This window comes from Abrus precatorius, unplaced genomic scaffold (assembly GCF_003935025.1).
Source record: "Abrus precatorius isolate BTA unplaced genomic scaffold, Abrus_2018 Scaffold1, whole genome shotgun sequence".
Lineage (NCBI taxonomy): Eukaryota > Viridiplantae > Streptophyta > Magnoliopsida > Fabales > Fabaceae > Abrus > Abrus precatorius.
This window is the reverse complement of record NW_020874291.1, coordinates 5,918,591-5,944,527: the sequence shown is the minus strand read 5'-3', so window position 1 is coordinate 5,944,527 and position 25,937 is coordinate 5,918,591. Positions and strand designations below refer to the sequence as shown.

At 31.7% G+C, this 25,937-nt stretch overlaps 2 protein-coding genes across 2 annotated transcripts; both read right to left on the bottom strand.

Annotated features, from left to right (window-relative positions):
• Positions 1-4,766: 4,766 nt before the first annotated feature.
• LOC113855220 lies at positions 4,767-5,546 on the bottom strand. Its single transcript, XM_027486768.1, has 2 exons — positions 5,316-5,546; positions 4,767-5,228 (listed from the first exon to the last, which is right to left on the bottom strand). Exons 1-2 carry the CDS (start codon positions 5,544-5,546, stop codon positions 4,767-4,769), a joined length of 693 nt encoding a protein of 230 aa, XP_027342569.1.
• A 15,160-nt stretch (positions 5,547-20,706) lies between these two features.
• LOC113858139 lies at positions 20,707-24,753 on the bottom strand. The gene is made up of 5 exons (XM_027490632.1): positions 24,294-24,753; positions 23,636-24,093; positions 22,951-23,347; positions 21,696-21,832; positions 20,707-21,620 (listed from the first exon to the last, which is right to left on the bottom strand). Exons 1-5 carry the CDS (start codon positions 24,601-24,603, stop codon positions 20,850-20,852), a joined length of 2,073 nt encoding a protein of 690 aa, XP_027346433.1. The 5' UTR covers positions 24,604-24,753; the 3' UTR covers positions 20,707-20,849.
• Positions 24,754-25,937: the final 1,184 nt, after the last annotated feature.

Sequence of the window (25,937 nt, the reverse complement as noted above, 5' to 3'; positions counted from 1 at the left end):
GGAACACACCTATCACAATAGAAGGAACTTATAGAGTGATCATCAATGATTCAATATATCACAAAGGCATTTTAAATATAATAAAAGAAGCTATAAAAAGTTTTTAAAAAAAAAGTGTTGCATAAGGAGATATAATGAAATATGAATCATTAGATCAATTGTGAAGTCACCCGTATATGGAATTTTTCATTAGAACTCAACAGGAATTAAAGGAGTGTTTTTGCTATTGATATAGGAAATATGACAAAGTTATTACCTGGACTTTAGGATAACACATGAAGGTGAGTATGCTAACATTACGCTCAAGTTTACTTCAAATTCCGTAAGTGAGGGAGGGCACCAACAAAGTCCAGAAGATCGAGAAGGTGTAATAAATTACCTAAAAATAGAAAAATAAATAAAATGTAATTATGAGGAAAGATCATACCAAATTTAGTTAGTAAATGCTTTTAAAGATGAACATATCTCCTCAAAAATAATGTGAGATTTTCTTAGTGATATTAGATTTTGCATATTAATTATTTTATTTTAAGCAAGATTAATTATTTTATTTTAAGTAACTTTAAAGTTGAGTTAGTAAATGATATACAAAGTTTATGTTGCTGTAAATTATATGTGCAATATTTGAAATAGACTATGACTACATAAATATATAACAATTTAGCTATGTTCTATGAATGAAAGTTAAGCTCTAAAATCTCTATTTATGATCAATCCTCAACAATCTCTATTTATGATCAATCCTCAACAACTGGTAACTTATCTCTTAAAGAAAAGTTAGTAAATATTTTCCTTAAAATTCATTTTTAATTATTCTTTACTTAAAGTTTATGTCATATTTGATTTTGTTAGAACAAGTATGACTTTTTAGTATATGTCCACACTAGTATGATATTATTTACTTTAGGGCTAAGCCTTCATAGTTTCCTTTTCGGACATCATCCAAAAGGCCTCATGCTAATGGAGATCCACCATACTTATATGCCCTTGATCTTCCCAATTCTAGTCAATGTAGGACTTTATTCGCACACCCAACAGATTTCTCTTTAAAAATAGTTTTTTGTTTTTAAAAATAAATTGTAATATAAATTTGCATTACATTTTATTTTTAAAAATAGAAAAATATTTTTAGCAGGAAAATCAAACACACTCTTACTTTTCTTTTCTTAATTCTTTGTGTCTTACGTTTTTGTATTTATTCTTTGCTTCATTACAATTGTTTTCTTGCCTCTTTAGCTATCCATAATATTAAACTCACTCAGTATTGAAATGGTTTTGTTAAGAATATCTTGATCTTATTGTATATATATGTCTCATCTTTATCACTTTAAATAAAATAATAAACTTCAATTAAAAGAAACTAAAACTTAAAAAGATGTTATTAATTATTTGAAAGATATATACAGAATGACCTTACTCAAGTAAGAATCTGTAAGTAAAAGGATATTTAAGTAACTTTTACATTTTTAAAACTTAGATTACACGGTAAGTAATCATTTTCATCTCACTTTCAGTTCTTTCACTCTCTTCCACAACTAGAAAATATTTTTGTTTTCAAAACCTCTCTCGAATCTGAGCTTAGACACCCTTTCTACTCGATCTCCAATAAGTTTCTTAGAGATTATACTTCCAATCTCACTTCTATTTCATCATTTTCTTCCTTCTCAAAAATTAATCTACTTTGTGATGCTTAAGAAGAATTTGGTTTTTTGGACAACATTTTCCACCAAAACTTTGGCGTGAATTATCTATTTAAGGTAAGGATAGTTCTATTCCATTGACTATACCCAGGTGATGTATATAAATTTTGTATACATTCTTTGCTTCTGTATATGGTTATATGTTTTTCATTCCATAAATGTAAGTTTAAAAAATAGATTATCAAGTGTTACTATTTTAACACCTAAGATTTGACTCAAGGATAACTTGAATAAAAATTTTCTAGAGAAAGTTAAGAGAAAAATGAGATTTGGTTATTTGTTTGAGTTGATGAACTTGATGATATATGTTTTATTGTTTCTTGAAATGAGAAATATGAGAAAGCACGTATGAAGGTGAGTATATATGCTAAAGTAACGCGGCCTGAAATGCACTTCAGATTCCATTAGTCAGGGAGGGCACCACCAATGTCCACAAGAATGGTTTAATAAATTACCTAAAACAAGGGGAAAAAAAAGATCTTTTATTAAATTAGTAGAGTTTTTTTTTTAAAATAATCGTTAATTAAACAATAGGTAATATTAAATTTAACTACAATTATATAAACTTTAAGAAAAATTAATTTTTTTTTTTTGTAGTGCCTCTATATCTCTTTAGATATTTACGTGCTCATAAGTACAATTAATCATGCTTTGAAATTTAAACTCTACCTATATCATACATATAAAATAAGAAGGTTTAAATATTGTTACATGAGTAAAACTAATTGTGTATGTATGTTACTTTCCAACTATTTGCTCGTAATTTCAAGTTGAAGTAAAATAATTTCATATCCTTGGAATCAAAACATTTGTAATTAAGGACACAATATTTAGATCTATTCTGTGGAAAGACTGTAACACCTTAAATTTAATTTTAATAAATAAGGAATTTTGCAAATTTTTGAAATAATAAAATGTTCATTTTAATTCAAGTTTCATCAACCATTTCAAATAAAGAAAGAGGTTACAAATTATATCAAATAGTTGCTACAAGACTTATTCAAATACAATAGTTTTCAAAATAATGTCCTAAGTCCTATAGCAATTCCATCCACCCCTTTACTGAATCCGGTGCTGATAATCTTGATTACCTGAAAAATGAATGTAAGGGTGAGTACTCTACACTACCCAAAAACACACAATCAACGTAGAGTCTCACCTCCAGAACATTTCCAACGCATTAAAAAAACACAATCACAAACAACATTTCACATTCATAAGTACAATTCATAAACCCACGCATATGCATGCCAGCCACACTCACATTGACATTGTAATCACAGATTTACACCATGAATGGTCGCCAGTTACCCCCTCCTCACGGATACCACGTGGGCAGTCACGGGTCGCTCAGCAAAGATAGTGATCAGAGGTCTAGTCAGGAAGAAAGTGTGTGGCCCGTGGTGCACTCGTTCTGCAGTCGGTGTCACCACCACTCCCTCTTCCCTAAGGTATTTCTACCGTCCTCATCTCCCACATCCCCAGTGTATCACTGAACCATTCACAACACATTACAATGGCGCTATTACGCCCTAATCACACACATTTCAGTATACGGCACATAGCCCATATTTAACAGTACACGACACTAGGCCCCACATTTGTTCAATTATACGGCACTAGGCCCACATTTCATTTTCACAGCACACACAGCACATAGCCCATAATTTATTCATGACACACAGCCCCTAGCCTATTTCCGTTCATATTACACAGCCCTCGGGCCCACATTTTCACAATGTTCATTCAAATATACACACATGTATAAACGGCACAAGTGTCTACATCACATATCTCAGCAATTTCCTACCCTGTACTTAGCCACATCACAATATCACACAAAATATCAACAAATCACACATAAAGGAGTAGGGTAGAGTCCCCCCTTACCTTGGATTGAAGACCCACATTCGAACTCAACCACGAAAATGCTCCCCACACGACTTTCGGCCTAAACACACGGAAGAATTCCATGAGAACTCTGAAAATCACCAAGAACAGAGAAAGGGAAAGAAAACAAAAACCCTAACCACTTTTTGAAACTCATCTCTAAGCGTTTCCCACATAAATCTGAGTACCAATCTCACTCCCGAAGGGCTTTGGAGGTAATTAATCGGTGGAATAGGGCTTTGGGAATGAGAGGATCGAAGGGAGAAGGAGAAATAACTCTCCCCGAACCCTAACTCCCTTTAAATCCCTATCTGGTAGCGACACTCTCGCTACAACGAGATATTCTCGCTACAGCGAGGTCCCCTCGTGGAAGATCCTGTTCATGTAGTCCATGAACACCACAGGCGCGTTGGTCACCCCAAACGGCATCACCAAATACTCATAGTGACCATACCGCGTCCTGAACGCAGTCTTAGGTACATTTGCATCCTTCACTTAGATTTGATGGTATCCCGATCTCAAGTCGATCTACGAAAACACTGCTGCTCCCTTTAATTGGTCCATCAAATCATCGATCCTCAGAAGTGGGTACTTGTTCTTGATTGTTACCTTGTTCAACTGCTGATAATCCACGCACATCCTCATGCTTCCATCCTTCTTTTTCACTAAGAGCACTGGTACTCCCCACGGTGACACACTCGATCTCACAAACTGCTTTCGCAATAGGTCTTCTACTTGCTTCTTGACTTCTGTCAACTCCACTGGTGACATCCTGTAAGGTGCCACGAAAATCGGACTTGCTCCTAGAATGAGGTCAATAACAAACTCTATTTCCCTCTCAGGCGGTAGCTCAGAAACATCTTTGGAGAAAACCTCCAAGAAATCCTTTGCCACTGGAATATACTCTGACTCCACCATGCTTTCGGCCTCCATCGAAAACATTACCATAAAGGCCTTAGCGTTCACCGTGTTCTCCCACGCACCTTGGCTCATGAGTCTTGGAACCTCCGCCATCATCTCACCGAAGATCAAGGTTCTTTCTCTACAATCCAGCAGCACATGGTTGGCAGCAAGTCAATCCATTCCCAGAATTACATCCAATTGAGAAAGAGGTAAACAAATTAAGTCCACCTCAAACTCCCTACCGTGTACCATCATTGCACACCCTAAACACACCTAAGACGTCACAACCGGCTTACTCATAGGGATAGTCACCACAACATTGCATGGCAATTCCATCACATACAGATTCAGACTCTTCACACAGTCCACAGATATAAAAGAGTGCGTAGCACCCAAATGAAACAACACATTAAGCAATCTGCCTTTAATTACACATTTACCTCTAATCAGCTCCTCAGATTGTGAAGCCTCTGCCCTACTCATAGCAAAGACTCTACCAGGAATGCTCGGCTTCTGCCCCGTACTTCCTCTTGATTCCGGCCTCTGAGTTGCACTTACACTATAGCTTCTCTTGGCGGCCCAACACTCATTGGCAACGTGCCCCGACTTTCCACAGTTGCTACAAGTTATCCTCGGTTGTGGGCAGTCCTTCACCATGTGTGGCCCCCCACACCTGAAGCACTTGAGCGGTCCTCTGAAAGAACTTGATCCTGAACCACTCCCACTGCTCTTCTCCTGAGATGAATTCCCTTGAGACTAAGAGCTGTTTGAACCCAAATACGGTCCCCTTGAGAACCTAGGGGGTCTCCTATCTTGCCTCACCAGACTAGCTCCCCTAGTGTCCACTGTCTTCCCCCTTGAGTTGGCTTCAAAGATTCTGCTCTTGCTCAACAAAGTGGGCAAATCTGTCAGCTGAAACACGCTGACCGCAGCTCGGATGTCCGACCTCAATCCATGCTCAAACTGAGCACATAGATCCTCCTCTCCATCACCATGCTGATAATGAGGCCAGTACTTCATTAGTTCCTGGAACTTAGCTGCATATTCTCCCATGGTCATACTTCCTTGCTTCAACTCAAGGAACTCCTTAGCCTTCTGCTTCCTTAGATCTCAGGGAAAGTAGTTCCCTAGGAAGATGGTCTTGAATGCTTCCCACTGGACATAGCCATCTTCTTGTGACAGAGTCTGACCAGCAAACCTCCACCAGTCCTCAGCCTCCCCACATAGGAAGTAGGTGGCATAGGCAACCTTGTTCTCCTCACGGTACCCCATAGCATTGAAGATCTTCTCCACATCAGCCACCTATCTTTGGGCTGCTTCAGGGTTGAATCCACCTTTAAACTTTGGAGGATCATGCCTAGTGAAGGCATATAACCCTTTATACTCAGCCGGCTCTCCACCTTGATTGTGCACCATGGCTTCCAGAATTTGAGCCATGCGTTTCATGAGGTTATTAGTGTCTCTAGCTCCTCTACCTCTAGCTCTAACTATACCAGACATATCTTAGCTACACAATTTAACAGTCACAGTCCAACACATCAAATCAATAATACATTTATAATTCAGGAAAATAAAATAATCAACACTTATCTTGGACGCTTCAGCCCAATACCCCAGTCCGGTTTGGATGAACTGCTCTGATACCAAAATTGTAAGACCTTAAATTTAATTTCAATAAATAAGGAATTTTGTAAATTTTTAAAATAATAAAATGTTCATTTTAATTCAAGTTTCATCAACCATTTCAAATAAAGAAAGGGGTTACAAATTATATCAAACAGTTGCTACAGGACTTATTCAAATACAATAGTTTTCAAAATAATATCCTAAGTCCTATAGCAGTTCCATCCACCCCTTCACTGAGTCTGGTGCTGATCATCTTGATTACTTGAAAAATAAAACCAATGAAATATAGGACTACCACAGAAGTACTAGAAATAAAATTTCCTATTTTTGAGAATTTTTTTACTATTTTTAAAAATCCTAAAATACTAAAAATTGAAAAAGTGGTCTAAACAATGGAATTTTGGAATTTCAGGGGTGCACCACTCAATTTAGTCGCTAAATTGTGTGGTATTGATCCTTGAATTTTTCTGCAATATCTGACCAAGTTTTAGCTCAATCCGAGTTAGTCGCCAGAAAAATTACCTTTTTACCCTTTTGTAGAAAATCACCTACCAGATGAAGGAATTTGCGGTAGCTCCTTTGGACAAAGTTGATCAACGTGATGAGTGCTATTTGGACACCAAAATTCAGCCTCAAACTCCAAAGTCAAACTGGTAGTGAAGTTTTCCACCTATAAGACTCACAATAAATACCTCAAAACAACGACCAGAATTGCAAACCAGAATTTTGTACACAGAACATAAAATAAAATAAGGAAGATTAACACTCTAAATATGTTAAAAATGCCAGTGATACCCCGACAACGGCGCCAATTTGACATGTGGTCGCACCCAGGTCAAAATACACCTAATTACTATAGTACGAGATAAGCAACTAGGGTCGTTTATCAAAGAATCACAAGGACAAATCAATCTATTTAGAGAGTATATAAAACGGGGGAGGGGGGTTTGTTTATAAAAGAAAAAAAAATGCACTTAATTATAATTAGAATAAAGAGTGAACAAAAACTGAAATTCCAATCCAAGAATTAAGAAGAAGAATGACTACTCTATCACCGAATTTTTAAGAGAGTACATCAACAAACAATTCACTAATTAACAATGAATCCGAATGAAACCTCAATTCGAACTCAGCATTGACATGAAAACTTTCATGCATTCGATTAACACATAATTAATTAAAATTCAGAAAACTCTAGAACCTAATTGAATTGTGCCAATTTAATTTACCAATGCCGTTAATTGTAGTTTTCAAACCTGAAAATCCAATTCATGTTCCTTAAAACTCAATTACATACATCAATCGAATAATACATAATCAACCAGATGCATAATCATCAATCTAAACGAATAACTTCAATTCGAAAATATAATTAGCAAAAGGAGAAAATAAGGAAGAGATGAAACCAAAATTGTTATTGAATTTATGCCAATGTGAGATCAATCCGCAAGAGTGTCACGTCCTTTTAATCCTTGAATTAGATGGAAATCTAAGCCTCCATGGATGGAGGGAAACAAGTCATAAAGGGGAGAGAGAAAAGAGAAGAGAAGAGAAGAGAAGAGCAAAAAAAAAATTAAAATTCAAAATTCTGTTCGTCACTTTCTTCCGTTTTTTCGGCTATGAGAATTCTACAAGAAACCAGGGTGCATTTTCGTCTGATGAGAATATCTCGCTGTAGCGAGAGAGTCGCGACCAGGAAAGGATTTAAAGGGGGCAAATCTGTAGCAACTGTTTGATATTTGGAAAATGGAAATTTTATTATTTCAAAATTTTGCGAAATTTCTTAATTATTGAAATTAAATTTAAGGTGTTACATATTTCTACCATCCCCATCTTCCACACCTCCAATGTATCGCTGAATCATCCATAGCATATCATATACGACATATTTGCCCACATTTATTCACATTACACAGCATAGAGGCCCACATTCATTCACCACACTCAACACATATGCCATTATTCCATCACACAACATATTAACATGTCATCCATATCCATTTCCAACCATTTATATTATTCAATCATCAATCCTCAACATGATACATATTCTCAATCAAGGGTATGTCAACCCCACAATCAATTTACATTTCACTCCAAACACACAATAATTTCCATCACATCACACATTTCCTACTCTCTATCTCAATCACATTGCAACATTTAACGAAATAAATGGTAATTAAACATAACGAGATAGGATAGAGTCCCCCCTTACCTCAAATGAAGACCCATACACCAAATCAACAAGGTAGGCGCTCTCCCACATGAACTTTGACCTAAATACATGGAAAAACCCCATGAGAACTCAGGAAAACTGAAAAAACAGAGGATAGGGATGAGAAACTGGAACTCTAACCATTAAAACTCACCTCCAAGCATTCCTTATACAAATCGAACCTTTAATTTTGCTCCTAAGCAGCTTGGAGGCAATTTAATCGGTGAAATAGGATTTAGGAGTGAGAGAATCCAAGAAATCTTGAAGGGAAAGTGAAAAATGAAGCTTCCCCAAACCTTAACCCCTTTAAATCCTCTTCTAGTTGCGATACTCTCGCTACAACGAAAATATCAGAGAAAACTGTACACTGGTTTTTGCAGAATCTCGCTATAGCGAGACTGCACCAAAAAATGCAGCCCAAATTGTGGCTTTGTCGCTACACCGACAAGGCGACAGTTTCACCCATTTCTCTCAGTGCCTTCTCACTATAGCGAGAATGCCTTGCAGCAGCATCCACACTTAGCCTGTATACACACACGCATGCGCGTGCGCGCGCGCACACACACACACACACACAGATATATATATATATATATATATATATATATATATATATATTCAATCTATTACAGTCCAGTCACAATTCACATCACATTCCAACCACACTATTTGGACTTCTCACAATCATATTCGTATAGGTCCACATCATTACACAGATCCTCATATCAATCAACAAACACACACACACACACACACATATAAATATATATATATATACACACACACACACACACATACATATATTTAATAATTAAACAATATTACAAAATTTAGAGTGTTACAGCATATATATATATATATATATATATATATATATGTAATTTAAAAATAGAGCTGTCAAAATATGTTTAAATAATAAAGTTATTTAATAATATATTTTTTATATTCTTAATTCAGTTGTTATTAAATTAATATATTAGGTTATAATTTTTTATTTATAATTAAAATAAATAAAAATTTTATTCTATTAAAAATTAAAAATATTTATACATGATTACACTTATTAAATAATAATTAATTTAATAATAAATTATGATATTTATTACATTTAAACAAGTTAAAGAGTAATTAAGTATTTAAATAGAAACAAGATGCAATTAAAATTAAACAAAATAAAATTTAAAAATAAAATAATAATTTTATATTAATATATTTTTATATTCTTAATTTTATTAAAATTAATATTTAATTATTATATTAATATATTATATTTAATAAATATGAATTATATATTATTCAAAAGTAAAATTTTATAAAAAAAATTCAATATAAAAAATATATCTGTATATATAAATAGGACCATATATTAAATAATATAAATAATATAATTTTAAATAAATTATATATAATAATATATCCTTTTTGTAACATACTAAGTGTTTTACTTTTATTGGTATAGATTTTTTGAGTAAAGTACCTATAAAAAAAAACTTTAGATACCAAATACATAGTACATAGCCACACACCTAAATATAAATATGTCAAATTAAAAATAATTATTTTTAATAAATTTAACATAGATGTAGATAGTTTTTTTCTTAAAAATATAATTGTTAATATACATTTAAAATTCAATAATTAATAAATATTTACATAAAAAAGTATAAATAAAAATTATATTAATAAATAATTTATCAATTGATATATAATATATAAATATACGTTTTAATATATTGTATCAGTAATATTTTTTATACTATATTAATGTTATATTATTATAAAAATATAAGAATTAAAATTTAAAAATAAAATACTTATATTATATTAATATATTTTTTATATTTTTAATTTTATTATTATTAATATTCAATTATTATATTAATATATTATATTATAATTTTTTATTTATAATAAATAAAAATTACTTAAATTTGAATTATATTTTATTTGAAAGTAAAAATTTATAAAAAAATAATAAGAAAAGAAAATAAAATTTTAATATATATATATATATATATATATAATAGGACCATGTAACAAATAATATAATTTTAAATAAATTATATAGTAATATATATTTTTGTACCTTGCCAATTGTCATGTGTTTCATTTTTTTTGTATAAATGTTTTGAGTATAGTACCTATAAAAAATTTTTAGGATATTGCAACATACACCTAAATATAAATATATAAAATTTTAAATAATTATTTTTAACGAATTTGACATAAATGTTGATAGATTTTTTATTAAAAAAATATAGTTATTAACATAAATTTAAAATTCAATAATATGCAAATATTTACAAAAATAAAAAGTTAAATTATTAGTTAATTTATAAATTTATATGTAATATATGGGTATATATTTTAATTGATTGTATCAATAATATTTGTATACATTAATGTTATAGTGTAGTTAATTTACGTGTATTTGTTAATTTAAAATAACAAATTAATGAAGCAAATAAAATTAAATATTTATAATTATTTTTTAATTAAATAATAATTATTATTGTCATTATATATATATATATATATATATTGCATTGAGTTTAAATTTATTTATTTTTTAAAACATAATAATTTTCTTTTAACTAATTCAACAAATTGTGTGGATGTTATATTTTGTGATCAATTTTGTATTCAATATGACTTTATTTGTTGAATATAAGATGTCTTTAAAAAAATAAAATATATTCTTAAAAAAAATTAAAATCTTTAATAGTTTAATTTTTTTAAAAAATAAATAAAAATAAAAAAATATTTTTTTTAATATGAAACATTTATAATTAATGTTCAAATAATATTTTAAAAATTATTTATAAAATTATATAAAAATTGTTATAATTTTTTAATAGTTATTAATAACACATGAAAATTAAAAAAATATAAATTAATTTAATAATAAAATATTTATATTTTTATTAATATTAAGATTTTTTTTGTAGCAAGCTTTATTAATAGGCTTCAGGCCAAGTCAGGCTACCTAAATAGGCTAGGTAAGGCTGAAAATAAAGCTTTTAACAAGTAACAGGTCAGACTCATGTCTAATAATTATGTTACAGGCCGAGCCTATTTACATTAAAGTCTGGCCTGACCTATTCTGTTTCCATTCATATGGAGGATATCCGTAAGATAAATTTAACTTTATCGTTTCTCATTATATTTCTAATGATACATTTTACTTCACAGAGAAAAAGTCTTAACAATGTAAATTATAATATATTTATATATGTTTTTAATAAAATAATATTTTTTATTTAAAACTTATGTATAGTAATTTACACATAATATAATTTATTTTTAATATTTTTTATTAAAATTATAAAATACTACAAATTTAATGTATTAATAATATTAGCTATTATAATTTTTAATAAAATTTTATTATTTAATAATCTCATAGCATATACAAAATCTTTATATATTCTAAAAATAAATCTTAATTTACTTATTTTGTTGAATAATTTTTATAAATATCAAATTTTATTAATTTATATATAAGGATTTGATAATACACTCTAACTCTATTTTTAGTTGATATATGTTAATATTATACACTAATATTTGAAGACAAAAAATCCCTAAACTATATTTAAAAGCAACTATGCTTAAGAAATATTTAAGATATTTTATTTTAAAGTTTAAAAAATAATTTGTAATAAACTCTTTTTTCAACAAGAGAGGCTCCATGTGTTACTATTTTTTATCTAAATATTTTAAACATGGAGTAAAACTATATATGTTTTAAACTTTAAACAAAATAAAAAAGATTGTACGATGATTGCATTTGTTTTCTTTACTGGTATAAAGGGAAAATTGCATGATGATCCTCCTAATGGAAGAAGGGAAAAGAAAGAGACTAATTGTGTGTCTTTTATAGACATGATATAACAAATTTGGATCCTCTTCTGTTTTGGCGCGAACTGAACAGTCCAGTCAAGCAAAATTTTTCATTTTTGCTTAAGCGAAAATTTTTGGCTTAAGCAAAAATACAAAATAAAATAAATTGAACGTCTAATTACGGGAGAGTATCTGGATCCTAATATAACAGGTAAGAAAGATACTCCTAACACTTTTATCCACAAGTGGATTTGCTGGAAAATAAATTGACGCATAAACAAACATAAAAATAACACAAAATTTGGAGTTTCTTCCAAAATAAACAAATATACAAGGTCAAAAAATTTTAGACAGACCCATAAGCTTGGTATAAAATGCTACAAAAGGAACAGTAAACCAGATGGAGACCATGATTCAAGCTTGAAAGGTTACACTCCTAACCTTACAAAGAACAAGATAAGACACTACTGTCTTGCATTTTCATTTGAACTTAGAAATGTGAGAGTAGTTCCATTTGAACTTAGAAAACGTTTATAAGTAATCTATCCTGCACTTATAAACTTGGAGAGCAGTTCTACACGAAACTGCTTTTTAAACTTCATGCTTTCTTATCTCACACTTATGACCAAAGTGATTCTACGTCAACTATTCTCCAATGTTCATTTTTGAAAGCAGTTATTTGTGAATTGTTCTCTAAAGTCTACTTTTGAGAGCATTTGTTTATGAACTGTTCTCTAAAATCTACTTTTGAGAGTGATTTTTGATGAACTGCTCTCTTAAGTTTAAGAAACTTTTGTTAGATTATTAATAAAAATGACATTATTTGAAATTTTAGCATACCTAATCAATCATATATTATTTAGAAACAATACAAATAGAATAAAAATATAAAACAGAATCTGATATACCAAATTTCAAAGCACATGTGCATTACATTTATCAATAAAAAATCAAATCAAATTGTGAACATATGAATATCCCAAAGTAATAGAACAATACATAAAAAAATGCATATGTACATATTACAATTATAGAGAACCACAGTGAAAAAAAAACAATCTATACACTTTTGCCTTAAATATTTACAAATATGACTAGGTCTTGTAAAAAAGCACTAAAAATATATTGTGTTTAATGTGTCCTTTAAATATCTATGATAGAATATGCACACCACTCCTTTTGCACTTGATGAATTCTATTGTCAAAAAATGTTGGGATCTGGAACTCTGGAAAATAATGAAGACAAAACAACAAAATACAAAGCTTAGTTAAGTTAAATATAAACCAGACGAGCAAACACTTAATTAGAAGAAATACAAATGATATAATGATTTTGGATATGGAATCCTCTTACATTAGCCAGGATTGTAGTTGGTCCATGGTGCAAAACATCTTCAATAAAGACACACACATAATATGCACAGTCATCATTATGTGTTTGCTTAGGAGACTTTGTGGAAGAAAAAAAAAACATAAAAACTAGAATTAACACAAATTTATATACATTGTCATATATATAGTGTAATAAGTTTCAAGTAAAAAGGATTTTGTATAATATATATACATGTACAGTGACCCATCTTGTTTGATGCATCTTTGTCCTAAATGGCTGCACTTACCTCTCTGCTTGATATATGTGACAAAAGCATTAACAATGGTGGATGAAAGAAGTAAGTTACATTTCAACCATATTCATAAATGATAGACTATTGAAATACATCCATGCTATGCTTACTTATTAAATAGGTTCTATATATATGTTTTGTTATTCAGGTGTTTGCGTAGAGAATCCATATAATACATTGTCTCATTAGAGGTGTTGATGCTAACTAGGACCCATGTTGCTTACTAATAGTGAAAATATATGTTTAAGATTACAATAATTAAAAATGATAATGAAAATTATAAAATAAATATGCATGCTCATAAGAATGACTTACCTAAGATTGTAAGGTGCAAAAATCAAGTGATCTTCACTCTCAACATTTCAGCTATATGTAGATGTGGGATTTCAGACCGATGCATTTTTATATGTATTATTCCTCTTGAATTGTGTTGTGTATGCTTGAATTGTATGGATTTTCATATGTTGAAGTATGAATATGAAAGTTGTATAATTGTTGATTTAAGAGCGGTGCAATTGCAGTGTAGAGAGGTTGTTATGTTTGATATAATTAAGTGTGATATGTGTGTAATAACCTCAGGATTATAGCCAAGGACTTGTATTACCTCAGTTAAAAGTTTTGGGTGCAAAGTGTCTCACTCAGGTGAGATAATTCTTGCTAAAGCGAGGCTAAGTCATGCCGAATTTGGCATTTTAGACCGTTCTCACTCAAGCGAGATTAGTTTCACTCAAGCAAGATTAGTTTCGCTCAAGCGAGATCAGATAGGATCGCCTGAACTATCCCATCGCCCTGACGAGAAGTGATCTCGCTCAGGCGAGAATTGCCCTCGCTTAGGCGATAATGTTGCTCACTCAGGCAAGATGTCCCTCGCTTAAGCGAGAATAATATAAATTTAGGTAGTTTCATTGTCTAGTTTTCTCGCCCAAGTGAGGATGAGCTCGCTTTGGCAAGAGCAGAGCTTGCTCAAGCGAGAGTGGGCAAACCTGGAGGAGTATTTAAGAGACCTCAATGTAGAAAAATCTTCATTTCTCAGCAGACAATATTTCTTTCTTGTTTTTCTCTGTTATCTCACCTTCTTTCCTTAGAGAAAACCTTTTTAAGGCCTAACTTCTTCTTGATCAAAGTGGGAACCTCCATTTAGTGCAAATCTAAGTGAGCTTCTGAGATCTTGTTCTCCAACTCTACTTCTTACTTCTTGGGTTTCTTTTCTCAAGGGTTTTTATTTCCTAATAGTGAGGAGATCTGAGCCCTCAAGCACTATTTCTTTCTTTAGAACTCAAGTGGAGTTTGATCTAAGGAAATATATTCTAAGTAAGGGGAGCTTACCTGAGCTGGCCTTATTCATTTACTAGACACTGAGATATTTATATGTATAGTTTCGTTTTAGCTGATAATGAGTTAATGTATGAACAAACCTTACGGTAGAACACCAAGTACCTATGTGATTGATTGTGAAAGTTGGATTATTGTGCTAATACATGTTATGCTAAAATATTTAATAAAGGTTGTGAAATACTTGGCACGTACTGTGAATCCTGTATGTTAAAATAAATGGATAAGTGCTGATATGATGATACAATAAAAGTTGTAAATGCTGAGCTATTAAATGCATAATTGTGGTTGAGCTGTATTATCATGAAAATGTTTGTTTAAGATAATTGTTAAAATGTTGTAGTGTAATGTGCTGAGATTGGTTGATTAAGTGTTGTGAAATAATGTGTTGAAATCCTTAATATATGGCTGTGTTGCAATTGCATGAAATATTGTCATACTAGGGCTGAGTCACATCTTTAGAGGGCGTAGGATGGAGCGATTAGAAAACATGCCAAGCTGAGGGCATAGGGCATGTAAAAGTTATGAAACATGCCAAGCTGAGTTATGCTTTGTCTAGATCCAGATATCGGGGATGAGTCGCTCCTAGACTAAAAAATTGTAGCTTCCTTTTGGATTACTAGGGCCGTGAAACTAGTTAAAACTAAGCCGTTACATTTTACATTAGATGAGCTGTATTGCTGCGTTATATGCTGAAAACTATTGAAAAAATAAGCTATCTAAATAATTACGTTCACTTTCTGCCATTTATGGTCATGTTTGTTATTTTGTAAGCTTACTCTTATATATTGTCTGTGTTGGTGTGTGTATTGCAATGATCATATGGTGGTACTTGAGTAGATGTGACAGATGATGCAACTACTTCTCATACTGGAAGGTCTGGCTAAGGAATGTAAGAGTCATCACGCTTTTAGGAGAAATGTAGCTTCAATTATTTTGTTAGTCTAAGTCTTAGAGATAGATCTAGACTATTTAGTTATATTTTTCAAGAAATGTAATTTTTGTTTATAAATTTGTATTTTGAACTCCATTTGAAACAACTGTTGTAAATACATATAATTATATAAATGTTTGGGTTATATGAAAATACTCTTGGAGCTCTATTATTCTGTTAAGATGTCAAAGTTTAATTTCTGAAAAGTATATCTTTTATATATATAATCTCATAAATAAATCTATACTGGGAAATAGTAAAGCAATATATCATTTATCCTTTCCAAAAAGGGGTTGCGACATAGGGTTGGATTGAGTTTTTTTGTCCATTTCATATGAAGATATAAATGAAAATTTACTTGCCTTATTTGCTCTATGCAAGTAACCTTCACACAAATATCTTGTAGTGTCAAAGAAGAATTGAAATGGATTAAATAAGGAAATGAACATAAAGTAATTATGTTGCTATATTGAACCAATATTGATCTATGACCTCTAAAACGTTTTCTTTGCCTACTATGCCAATAAACTCTTTTTCCCAGTGCTCAATTATCATATGAATTATAGCAGCATCAATGGCTTGATCACTTCTTATAAAAAGCTTCATCATATTGAAGCATGCAACATCTTGGGCCTTTGCTAACTCAAAAAGCTCTTACAAATTAGAAACAACACCTTTATTGGTTAGACTAGCAATCGATTCTTTAGTATGACTTGTCTCTTTCCCTAACCTTTTACTTGATGATGGGGCAACTCAGAATATATCAAAGTTTGATGATCGAATGAAAAATTTATAAATTATGCGTGTAGTCCAAATTTATAAAGAAAAGTGATACATACCTTGGGTTGTAAAGTGATTAAAGACAATGGGCATGCAACATAAGTACCAATTACATCTCTCAGGCAAATAAGGTTTGCTTCTTCATTTGGAATAGACAATGTAGCCTCTTCTTCATGTCGTTGCACTACCTATATTGAGACCTTACCATGATTTGGAGGAAGAGTTGTATTGTATAAAGAATCCCCAACCATTGTATAATATACTCTCTCTCTCTTGTTAAAACACCAGAGGTGCTGCAAATAAATTTGCTAAGTGGCATATTCACGAACAAGTTAGAAGATATCATTTAACAATCTTTATTCTTGTGGAAAATCATGCACAATTTCATAAAGTACTAGGTTTTGGAAATGATTAGGGTTTCAAGAAGTGATTATAAATGAACTCAGAGGACATGTCCTCTGGGTTCTTCATCAAACTTCACTATCTTTTGATATTATTGAAATTAACTATTAAGTTTTAACCTTTTCCATGAAGAATGGAGGGGCAATGAGTGTGTTCGTTTGTTTATGCTAGCCCAGTTCCCTAAATCAAAGTAATTTGTGAGATTATTTTATCCAGCTAAGTGATAGGATTATTCACCCATGGATTCTTATTGGAGACTTCATTATATGAATGTTAATCTTCCAATGAGATTCTGAGTGGCTTTTTTAATACTGCGCAGGCTTTACCCTTATTGACCAATGAGTCAATGACCAAGATGGACCAAGCTTCTGTGGTGAATATGACGCTAGATGGGGGAGGGAAGGTATACTTGGTGTAGAACAAGTTTCATTTCAATAATTTACAATATAAAAATTGACATATATTATTAATGTTAACTCTAATTCTAATTAAAAATAATACTAAAAATACTTGTAAGGTAACACTTAAATTCATTCCTTATTTTAATAAATGAGTGAATAAATCACCAATAAAATCTATCTTTAATAATTATAAAAATTAGTAATACCTTAATACACTTAAATTATGAATCATGACCGTGTGATCTCAATATAACAACTCTACTACAAGTAGAATAAAGAAAATTTACCATGTAAGTTTCTATTGTAAGTTCTTGGATATAAATTTAAAAATTTATATAATATAATAATTATTATAAGATATACTTAAGATAAACTCATCTTTATCTTTATTAGACTAAAAATTCAGTGATATTTTTTTAAACCTTAAATTCAACTTGATTAAAATTCAATAATTTAAATAAAAAACTGTCAACTTAATTTTTTTATAAAATATATTAAATCTTAATATTATGTACAGTTAAAATATAATTAATAAAATATAAAATTAAAGTTAAATTTTAAATTTAGTCTTATACTTGACGCACTTTTTTAATTTAGTCCTTACATAAAAAAATTATAATTTAATCATTACATGAGTATACACATTTGGATTATATTTTACCTTTAAAAACACGTTAACAACGTAAAAAGAATCCATACAAAGATTAAAACGTAAATTTACTTATGTAAGGACTAAATTGTAAATATTATTTTTTTATGTAAGGACCAGATTAAGAAAGCGCATCAGATATAGGAACTAAATTTATAATTTAACTTAAAATTAAAGTATGAAATATTATATGATGTATATTTTTAAAAAAATAATATTAGTATAAAATACAATTCTTAATATATTATTATAGGAAAGAAAATTACTCGTTCAAAAAAAAATTCTCAATTAACTTACTCTATTCAATAACTTTTTACATGATAATAGACTCTAATTCTATTTTTAGTTTATAAATACTAATATCTATTATAAAAGTATATATAGTCTTGTTATTTCAGTCACAATTAGCTTAATATATAACTTGAACATACACAGAGTTTGATAGAAAGCTTCAGTACAAAATAAAGCAACACTGAAATATAAGGTAACAGAGTCTAATTGCCAAGAGGAGAACTCAAAGCAGTTCTAACTTCTAAAACTTGTGCCTCCTATACAATGATACTCTCCTCCAATTGATGCTTAAGATCTTCCAAATGTTGTGTCAAAGTACGCTTTGTATCTATTACTGGGTCAAAAGGAATCTATGAAATCCTTTAGACACTACTCCCTCTCAACACAGAGAAGGTTGAAGAGGGAACTCAATGTATTAAAATTGATCAGAATCCATAAAAGACACAACGGAGAGTGTTATATAACCCTCCACACACCAACTACTTTTCCCTCTAATTAACCCTTTTTTTCTCACCACTCATAATGGCTACTTGAGGCTAACTTTCTAATTTTAACTAATTTGCTATTTTAATATTATTTTCCAATTGTGTTTATTACATACTGAGTGTGTTGTCCCTTAAACAAACACAAGGGTGCTTCACAATGAAATCAATCAACAAAGACATGTTCTCAGAACTCAAATGCTTGTTGGAGACCAGTTGGTCAAGTTCCCTTTTCACAAAACAAGCAAAACTTGAGTCATCTACAATTTGAGAAAGGTTCCCTAAGTGAAACAAAGATTAATTAATAATTAAGCATCTTGAGATCACAAAAAATATAAAATTAGAAAAAAAAATAAAAAAGCAATGAAAATACCTTCAATTGGCACTAAAAGAGACTTGGACACTACAGGGGAAGTGATTGTAAGAGAGGGCTTAGAATGCCATTTAAAACGTACTGTATAGCTATTTTGCCATCATTGTAATTTCACCCGGTAGTAGAGGTGAGTAATTTCTTAACTTCTAATTTGTTTTCTACGGTTTCTATCTACACACGGGCTTCTCTTCTCACTCTTTTTATTCAACATTGTTGCATTGAACTATCACATATTGTTCACAAACTATTAATATTACATCTAATACATTTTTTTTACTATTTTTATAAAATAAAGCAATAAATTTATAATTTCAAAATAAAATTTACCCATAGAAAAGTTTACTCAATAATAAAAAACAAATTCCCTAAATATGCATGAATAAATAATTGACTTTTTACTAATATTTATAAACTGATAATAATAAGAAAATTAAATAAATAAAAATATAAAACTAAAAAATATATCTAACTTATGTAACTTCTTCCCGCTCCTTGTAAGTTTCGCAAATTTTTTGAAGTATCAACCACTTTCAGACTACGACCACTAACAGATCTATCGTCGCATCCTAGACGATACACCTACAATTATGACAAGTATTTCAATCCTCACCATCAAACGTATGATATATCTGTGTTGTTAATACAAAGTTACTTGTCAGCCTCTAGGCCAGTATCAGAGGTTATGGGACGATAGACTTCTAAAATAATATTTAAAAATTATTATGGTTCATATAAGTCCGTTACTGGTGTTGACTTAGCGAAAAAAGACCCTAAATAGGAATTAAATTTGCATAATTCAGTAAGCATACATCTCTTAAGTTCCTTGGATGATTAATCTGTAATAAAAGAAAAATGCTATGATCTTATTCACTTGTGTACACCAATGGGTTTATATTATGGGAATGATATTTTCAATTTAGTATCATGTCTGATGTTTTGTTTCTTTTGTAGTGATGATGGTCAAATTACAAGAAATGTGTTGGTTTATCAAAATTCTAGCGTACATTGCCCAAACAGAATAACGACAGCATATGTATATACAAAATAATAATAATAATAATAAAAAATAAAATAAAAATCAATGAAACATGAAAGTGAGGATCAACTGCACAGGACACAATTTAAAAGGAAATTAAACAATATATTAGAAGTTGGAAGGAGTTTACCATTGTAAGCATGACATATCGAGATCACTTTCACCTTCTACGAACTAATAGTCGAATCTCAAATACTTAAAGTCATACAAGCGAGACATACATGAAATTAAAATAACTTGATAACTAAAAGGCAAAATTCGAGCACAAAAAGAGATAATGGAAAGCATTGATAATTAAATTTGAATAATTACATTGGGGGCTATTTACAAGAATTCAAAAGAAAAATAAAATATTACATCAAAATTAAAAAGGAGGCTTTGAGCGCATTTCTGTAAAAACGGCTCTCAAATTTTGATATCTTGTTTCCAAGGCGGTACACTGAGCATCCAAGCTCGAAATATTCTCCATAGCTCGAGCCCTTTTAACAGTTAAGGTCTTCACATTCTCTATCAATGCTTGCCTCTTTTTCTCACAAGCCGCCCTGGCCTTATTCAGCATCTCCTCCTCTTTTCGAGCTCTTTTGAGCTGTTTTTTCAGGTCAACTATCCTGGCCCTGACCTCCTTCTTCTTAAGGTCAGCAGTATTGGTTAATTCCTTGAGCTTGCCCAATGCTTTTCGAGCCTCTTTTAGCTTGTTGAAAGCTGAGTCTTTAGCTTCCTGGGCTTGCTCATGCCTGACACCGACCACAGAAATTCGGTCAATAATGGCCAAGGAGTCAACAAACAGAGTCTCGAAACGCTGAAGCCCTTCTGGAAAGGGAGAAATCTGCTCCTTCAATGAAGATAATATGTCCTTGATCTTTGTGACCAAGTCTTTGTCAGTTAGAAGATTTTTCATTAAAGATGTCTCGAAAGCCAAAGCCTTGAGCTCTTCGAGCAATTTCTCAGCTGATTCAGTGGGCTTGGAGACCTCAAAATGTGATCCTGAAGGTGTCTTTGATGAAGAGATAGTCAAAGATCCCGCCAAGAGTTTGTCGAGCGCCCCTTCTGCATCTTCTTCCACCATGGCGTTAAAGTCATCCAAATTAATCTCCAAGGATGATACTTCAGGAAGAACCTTTGTGGAGATCTTGGCCTGAAAAATAAAAATATAGGTCATAAAAATGGAATGAGTCTTGGAAAGATTGATAACGAAAACTCGAGATATTACCTTTGAAACCCCAGAGCCAAATTGAAGGGCGAAAGAGAAAGGCACTTTTCGAGATGTTTTGATCTTCTTCTTGGGTGGCTCATCCTCTTCCCATTTTTTTTGATCATATCGACCAAGGAAGGGCTTTGTCGGAAGGGCTGCAAAAATGCAAATACTTCATAAATGAGCAAACATGAAAGATCAAAGCGAAATATGGAGATAGACAAGAAAAACCTTATCATCTGAAAACTTTGTAAGGATTTTTACGTCTTGAATTTTGAGGTGAAAATGATGAAAATATGTTTAAAAAACACCTCGAAGTTGTTACTCTATTACAAGGAGGAGCCAAATCATTCAAAAATATCAAAAGTAAATCTATCCATTTGGAAGAAATTATTGGTAAAGCTAAGGCAAAATCACAATTTGTTACAGGTGAAAAACTCGAGCAAAATCGTTTGAAAAAGGTCTCCTCTGAGATGGGTTCGAAAAGGTGATATTCTCAATTTGGTAAAGCTAATACCTCAATTTCAAAAGAAAAGAGAACTCATAATCATAGGAAAATTATAGGATAAATTGTACCTAGAAAGCTAAATTACATCATAAATCCCTATGACTTTCCAACTATCTTGTTTTTCTTTTTCGACCCTGTCCATATAAATCTTTAGTGACAGGAGGCATGGTTCAGAATATTTTGTGCAAACTTTGAAGGGAGTCCAACTTATATTTCGAGAAAAAGGATAAAATCTCTTCAAAAGACCCAGAGGCACGAACCCAACATCAGAAGTAGTCAAAGAAACTCTTGACTTGGATGCCATTTCGAGAAGAAATAAAGAAAATGAGATGGAGGAAAGAGAGATTCCGACACAAAGAGAGCTTTGAGAGGGCAAAGCTTTGAGAGATGCAGAGTAAAAATGAGAGAAAAAAATGAGAAAGTAACTCTACCTTATATACTAGTTCTAGACTCATGTTAAGGCCCATGAAAATAGCCCAAGTCCAAGGTGTTTTAGCACTTAGTGGGAAGTTGAAAAGATCATGGAGTGTAAGAAGCATAAGCAGAAATCAAGTTCAAATTTTCCTCGTCCTTTTTGGTGTCCAAGAGTCTCTTCATTTTGACTTAATTTGCTAATATTTCTAAACGAATGAATTCCACAATCATTGCTGTCAATCAAACCTTCATGCATGTTAATCTCTGGAGTAAAACTAAACAGTTTTTTCTTGCAATTTTTATCTTTCTTGTTTGGAAGAGAAAATTCAGGAGAGTCTTTTGACAATCTACCTTTCAATATATCAATTCCTTCTTTGAGACTTGACATGCTGGGAGTAGTGTCAAGAATTTTCATCTTTGAAATGCTTTTATGCACAGAAGATGGAGTTGCATCACTTGTGACACAGACCTCTGGACCAAATTTACCAGATTGCTCTAAAGCTGGAATTATATTTCCAGCATACCTGGATGAACCATGAGAACTTGTAAATAATTGTTTACTTCCTGAAACTGACAATGGCGTAGACCCATGTATTGGATTTTGATTTACTTGATCAGATTTACGATTGGAGTCAAACACTCGTCCTCTGTCTTCATCCACCTTTACTGGTGTTCCCCTATAAGCATTAGCAAAGCCCAATTGTCTACAAATTGGTACAGTAGAATCTTTAGCAAACTCCTCAATTTGCTGCAAAAGAAAATAACAAACAGCTTACACCTGTACGTAACTCAACAGTTGCAATAGCAGATATAAGGATAGCCACAAAAGTCTCATCATAAACAATGCACACTGCACACCTCCACTAAAATACATAGAACTAGACAATGCAGCAATAATAAATCCACCGTCTCCCTAGTTACTACCCACCTTACCAAAAATAATTTTCAAGTGCACCAAAAAAGCTTTTAAAAATTAAACAACGAAACTAGTCATCGATAGCATGAGACCAAAATAATCAAATAAAACATTTCCCACCTTGATTGGAGATCCAAAAGCTTGGATTTGGTGAACCTGATTAACTGGAGAGGCAATTGAAGAATCTGCCACCTTAACAGGCACATTTGGTGAACCCTTGCTCCCTCCTGCCAAAATAGCATCCAACGCAGGAGAGAGCCTGTCGTAACGATAACTCTGTACGTGCTCTCCCTCGATGCTCATGTCATTTGAGTCTCCGCCACCACTTTCCACATCTGCAGCAAGCACTTCTCTCAGCTTCTTCCCCTCCGTGAGATCCATGGAACTTCCGTGAGAGCTCGGAGTCGTGAGGTCGACCTGTCGAGTCTTGATGTCGCCAGAATCGGACCGAGCAAGACTCTGGTATTGCAGCGAGAACGCCGTCGAGTCCATCGTGACCTCGTCGGAGGCACCGGAGTCTGATAACCCATCCGGTCTGATGAAACAGGCCGATACCGGACCATGAAAATCATCATCCTCTGCATACATCAAGCAAGCACAACAAATTTATCAACGATGGAGAGAAGCCGAAGAACTATAGGAACAACAAAACTTCCTTATGTACTTTTGATTCTATTTTTCAAACGTAATGAGATTTGGAAAATAGCACCAAAAGTATCAAAGTAACTGTACTGTCCCTAAAGGAAACGAGAACAAAAGAGTTAGGGCTCAGCGTCACCGTCGCCGTTGTCGGCGGTGCTGCTGCCTCCGGGGGAGGGGGAGCCGATTGGTCGGAGGAAGGAGTTGCTGGCGTCGGCGTCTAGATGAGGTCGCTCGTCGTCGTCACTGTCGTTGGTGAGGTCGCGGGAAAACCCTAAGACGGAGGGATCGGGAGGGTTATCGGTAGAAGAGGAATCGTCATCGTCGCGACGGAAGACGTGGACGGAGGTGATCTCGTTGTCGGCGAAGCTCACGCGACGCGCCCTCTTCTTCTTCAGCGCGATTGTGTCGTCTTCTTCGGTTTGGGTGTTGTTCTTCGAAGGCTCCATTGTCGATGTTTGGGTCTCTTACCTTCTTTTTCTTTCACTCACTCTCGCTCGCTGTCGCTGCTATGGACTATGGTGTATTTGGCTCAGAGAAAGATTGGGTATGGAAGCAAATGGACCTCTGTTTGTATAGTCAGAAGGAAAGTAGACTGTAAACGCGATTAGTCACTGAGGCATTTTAAATTGGGTGATTAACTTAGTAAAGGTAAATTTAAATCATCAAAAATATATAAAATTTAAATAATTTATATGTCTAGGTAGATATTTGTGCAGATTGAAAATGTGAAAAATTTTGAATTAATAAAACTAAAAATAAAAAATAAATTTTATTGGTCAATGATAATTAAATAAAAAATAAAGTTTTGGTCCTTTCGTTTTTTATTATATTTTTTAAATTCTGTTAAATAAAAATTAAATTTAAATTTCATTCTTTAAAATAATAAAACTCATTTTATATTATTTTTACAAAAAAATTTAAATAAAAAATTAATAAATTTAAGTTTCGTTATTTAACCACACTTATTTTTTATTTATATTTTTTAAAATTTTTTTATTTAATGACTATTTTTTAGATCCTTTATAAAAAAATATTGAATACAATGTAAAAATTTGTCACACTACTAGAAATTGTCTTTAATTATTTTAATATATATATATATATATATATAATATATATTTTTATTTTAATCTTAAAAATTTTAAAAAAAATTAAATAAGTATTTTTCAATTAAAATTATCAATTTTATTAATATTTTTATATTTTTTGTCACACTTGGGATTATATTTTATTTACCATAGTCTTCTTTAGATATTCAAATTTAATTTTATCTTTTACTTTTTTTTTTCTCTTTCATCTTCCTTTCTATCTTTTTCTTTCTTCTTCTACTTTTTTTTTCTTCCTCTTCAAAATCTTGCATAGTAGAGAGTAGTAGTTCTCATTCTAAGGGAGTGTTGTGTGACCCAAGAGAAAAATATCGCCATTCTTACTTACTCAAGAGGTGTTGTTATTGATCAACAATAAGATTCTTAAGAATGATGCAATATTTGAGGTGAAGTAGAAAAAGTATGATTATAGTAAGAGTAATTGCACAATGAGAGAGTCAAAAGTGCAAGTTGAGTGTTTGTTGGAGAAGAAAAAGGTAGGAGAGAAAGATACAATTAAAGATCTAAAGAAGAAGATAATGAATAATGTGTGAATAGAAAAAGATAATAAATATTAATAGAGGTAACATTTTTATTGAAAAGTGACCTATTTGAAACATTTTTAAAAGTTAATAGATTAAAATAAATGAAAATAAAATTAAAGGAAAAAAAAACTCTAATTTTGCCTATATGTA

Bases quoted from the DNA above. Each gene is read 5' to 3' on its own strand.
- LOC113855220 (XM_027486768.1), bottom strand. From the start codon at position 5,546: ATGGGAGAATATGCAGCTAAGTTCCAGGAACTAATGAAGTACTGGCCT. The intron at 5,229-5,315 runs GTGAGGCAAGAT...AATTCATCTCAG, and splicing joins ACACTAGGGGAGCTAGTCTG to GAGAAGAGCAGTGGGAGTGG.
- LOC113858139 (XM_027490632.1), bottom strand. From the start codon at position 24,603: ATGGAGCCTTCGAAGAACAACACCCAAACCGAAGAAGACGACACAATC. The intron at 23,348-23,635 runs GTGGGAAATGTT...TTTCTTTTGCAG, and splicing joins CTTTTGGATCTCCAATCAAG to CAAATTGAGGAGTTTGCTAA. The intron at 21,833-22,950 runs GTAGATTGTCAA...GCATTTTTGCAG, and splicing joins AGGAATTGATATATTGAAAG to CCCTTCCGACAAAGCCCTTC.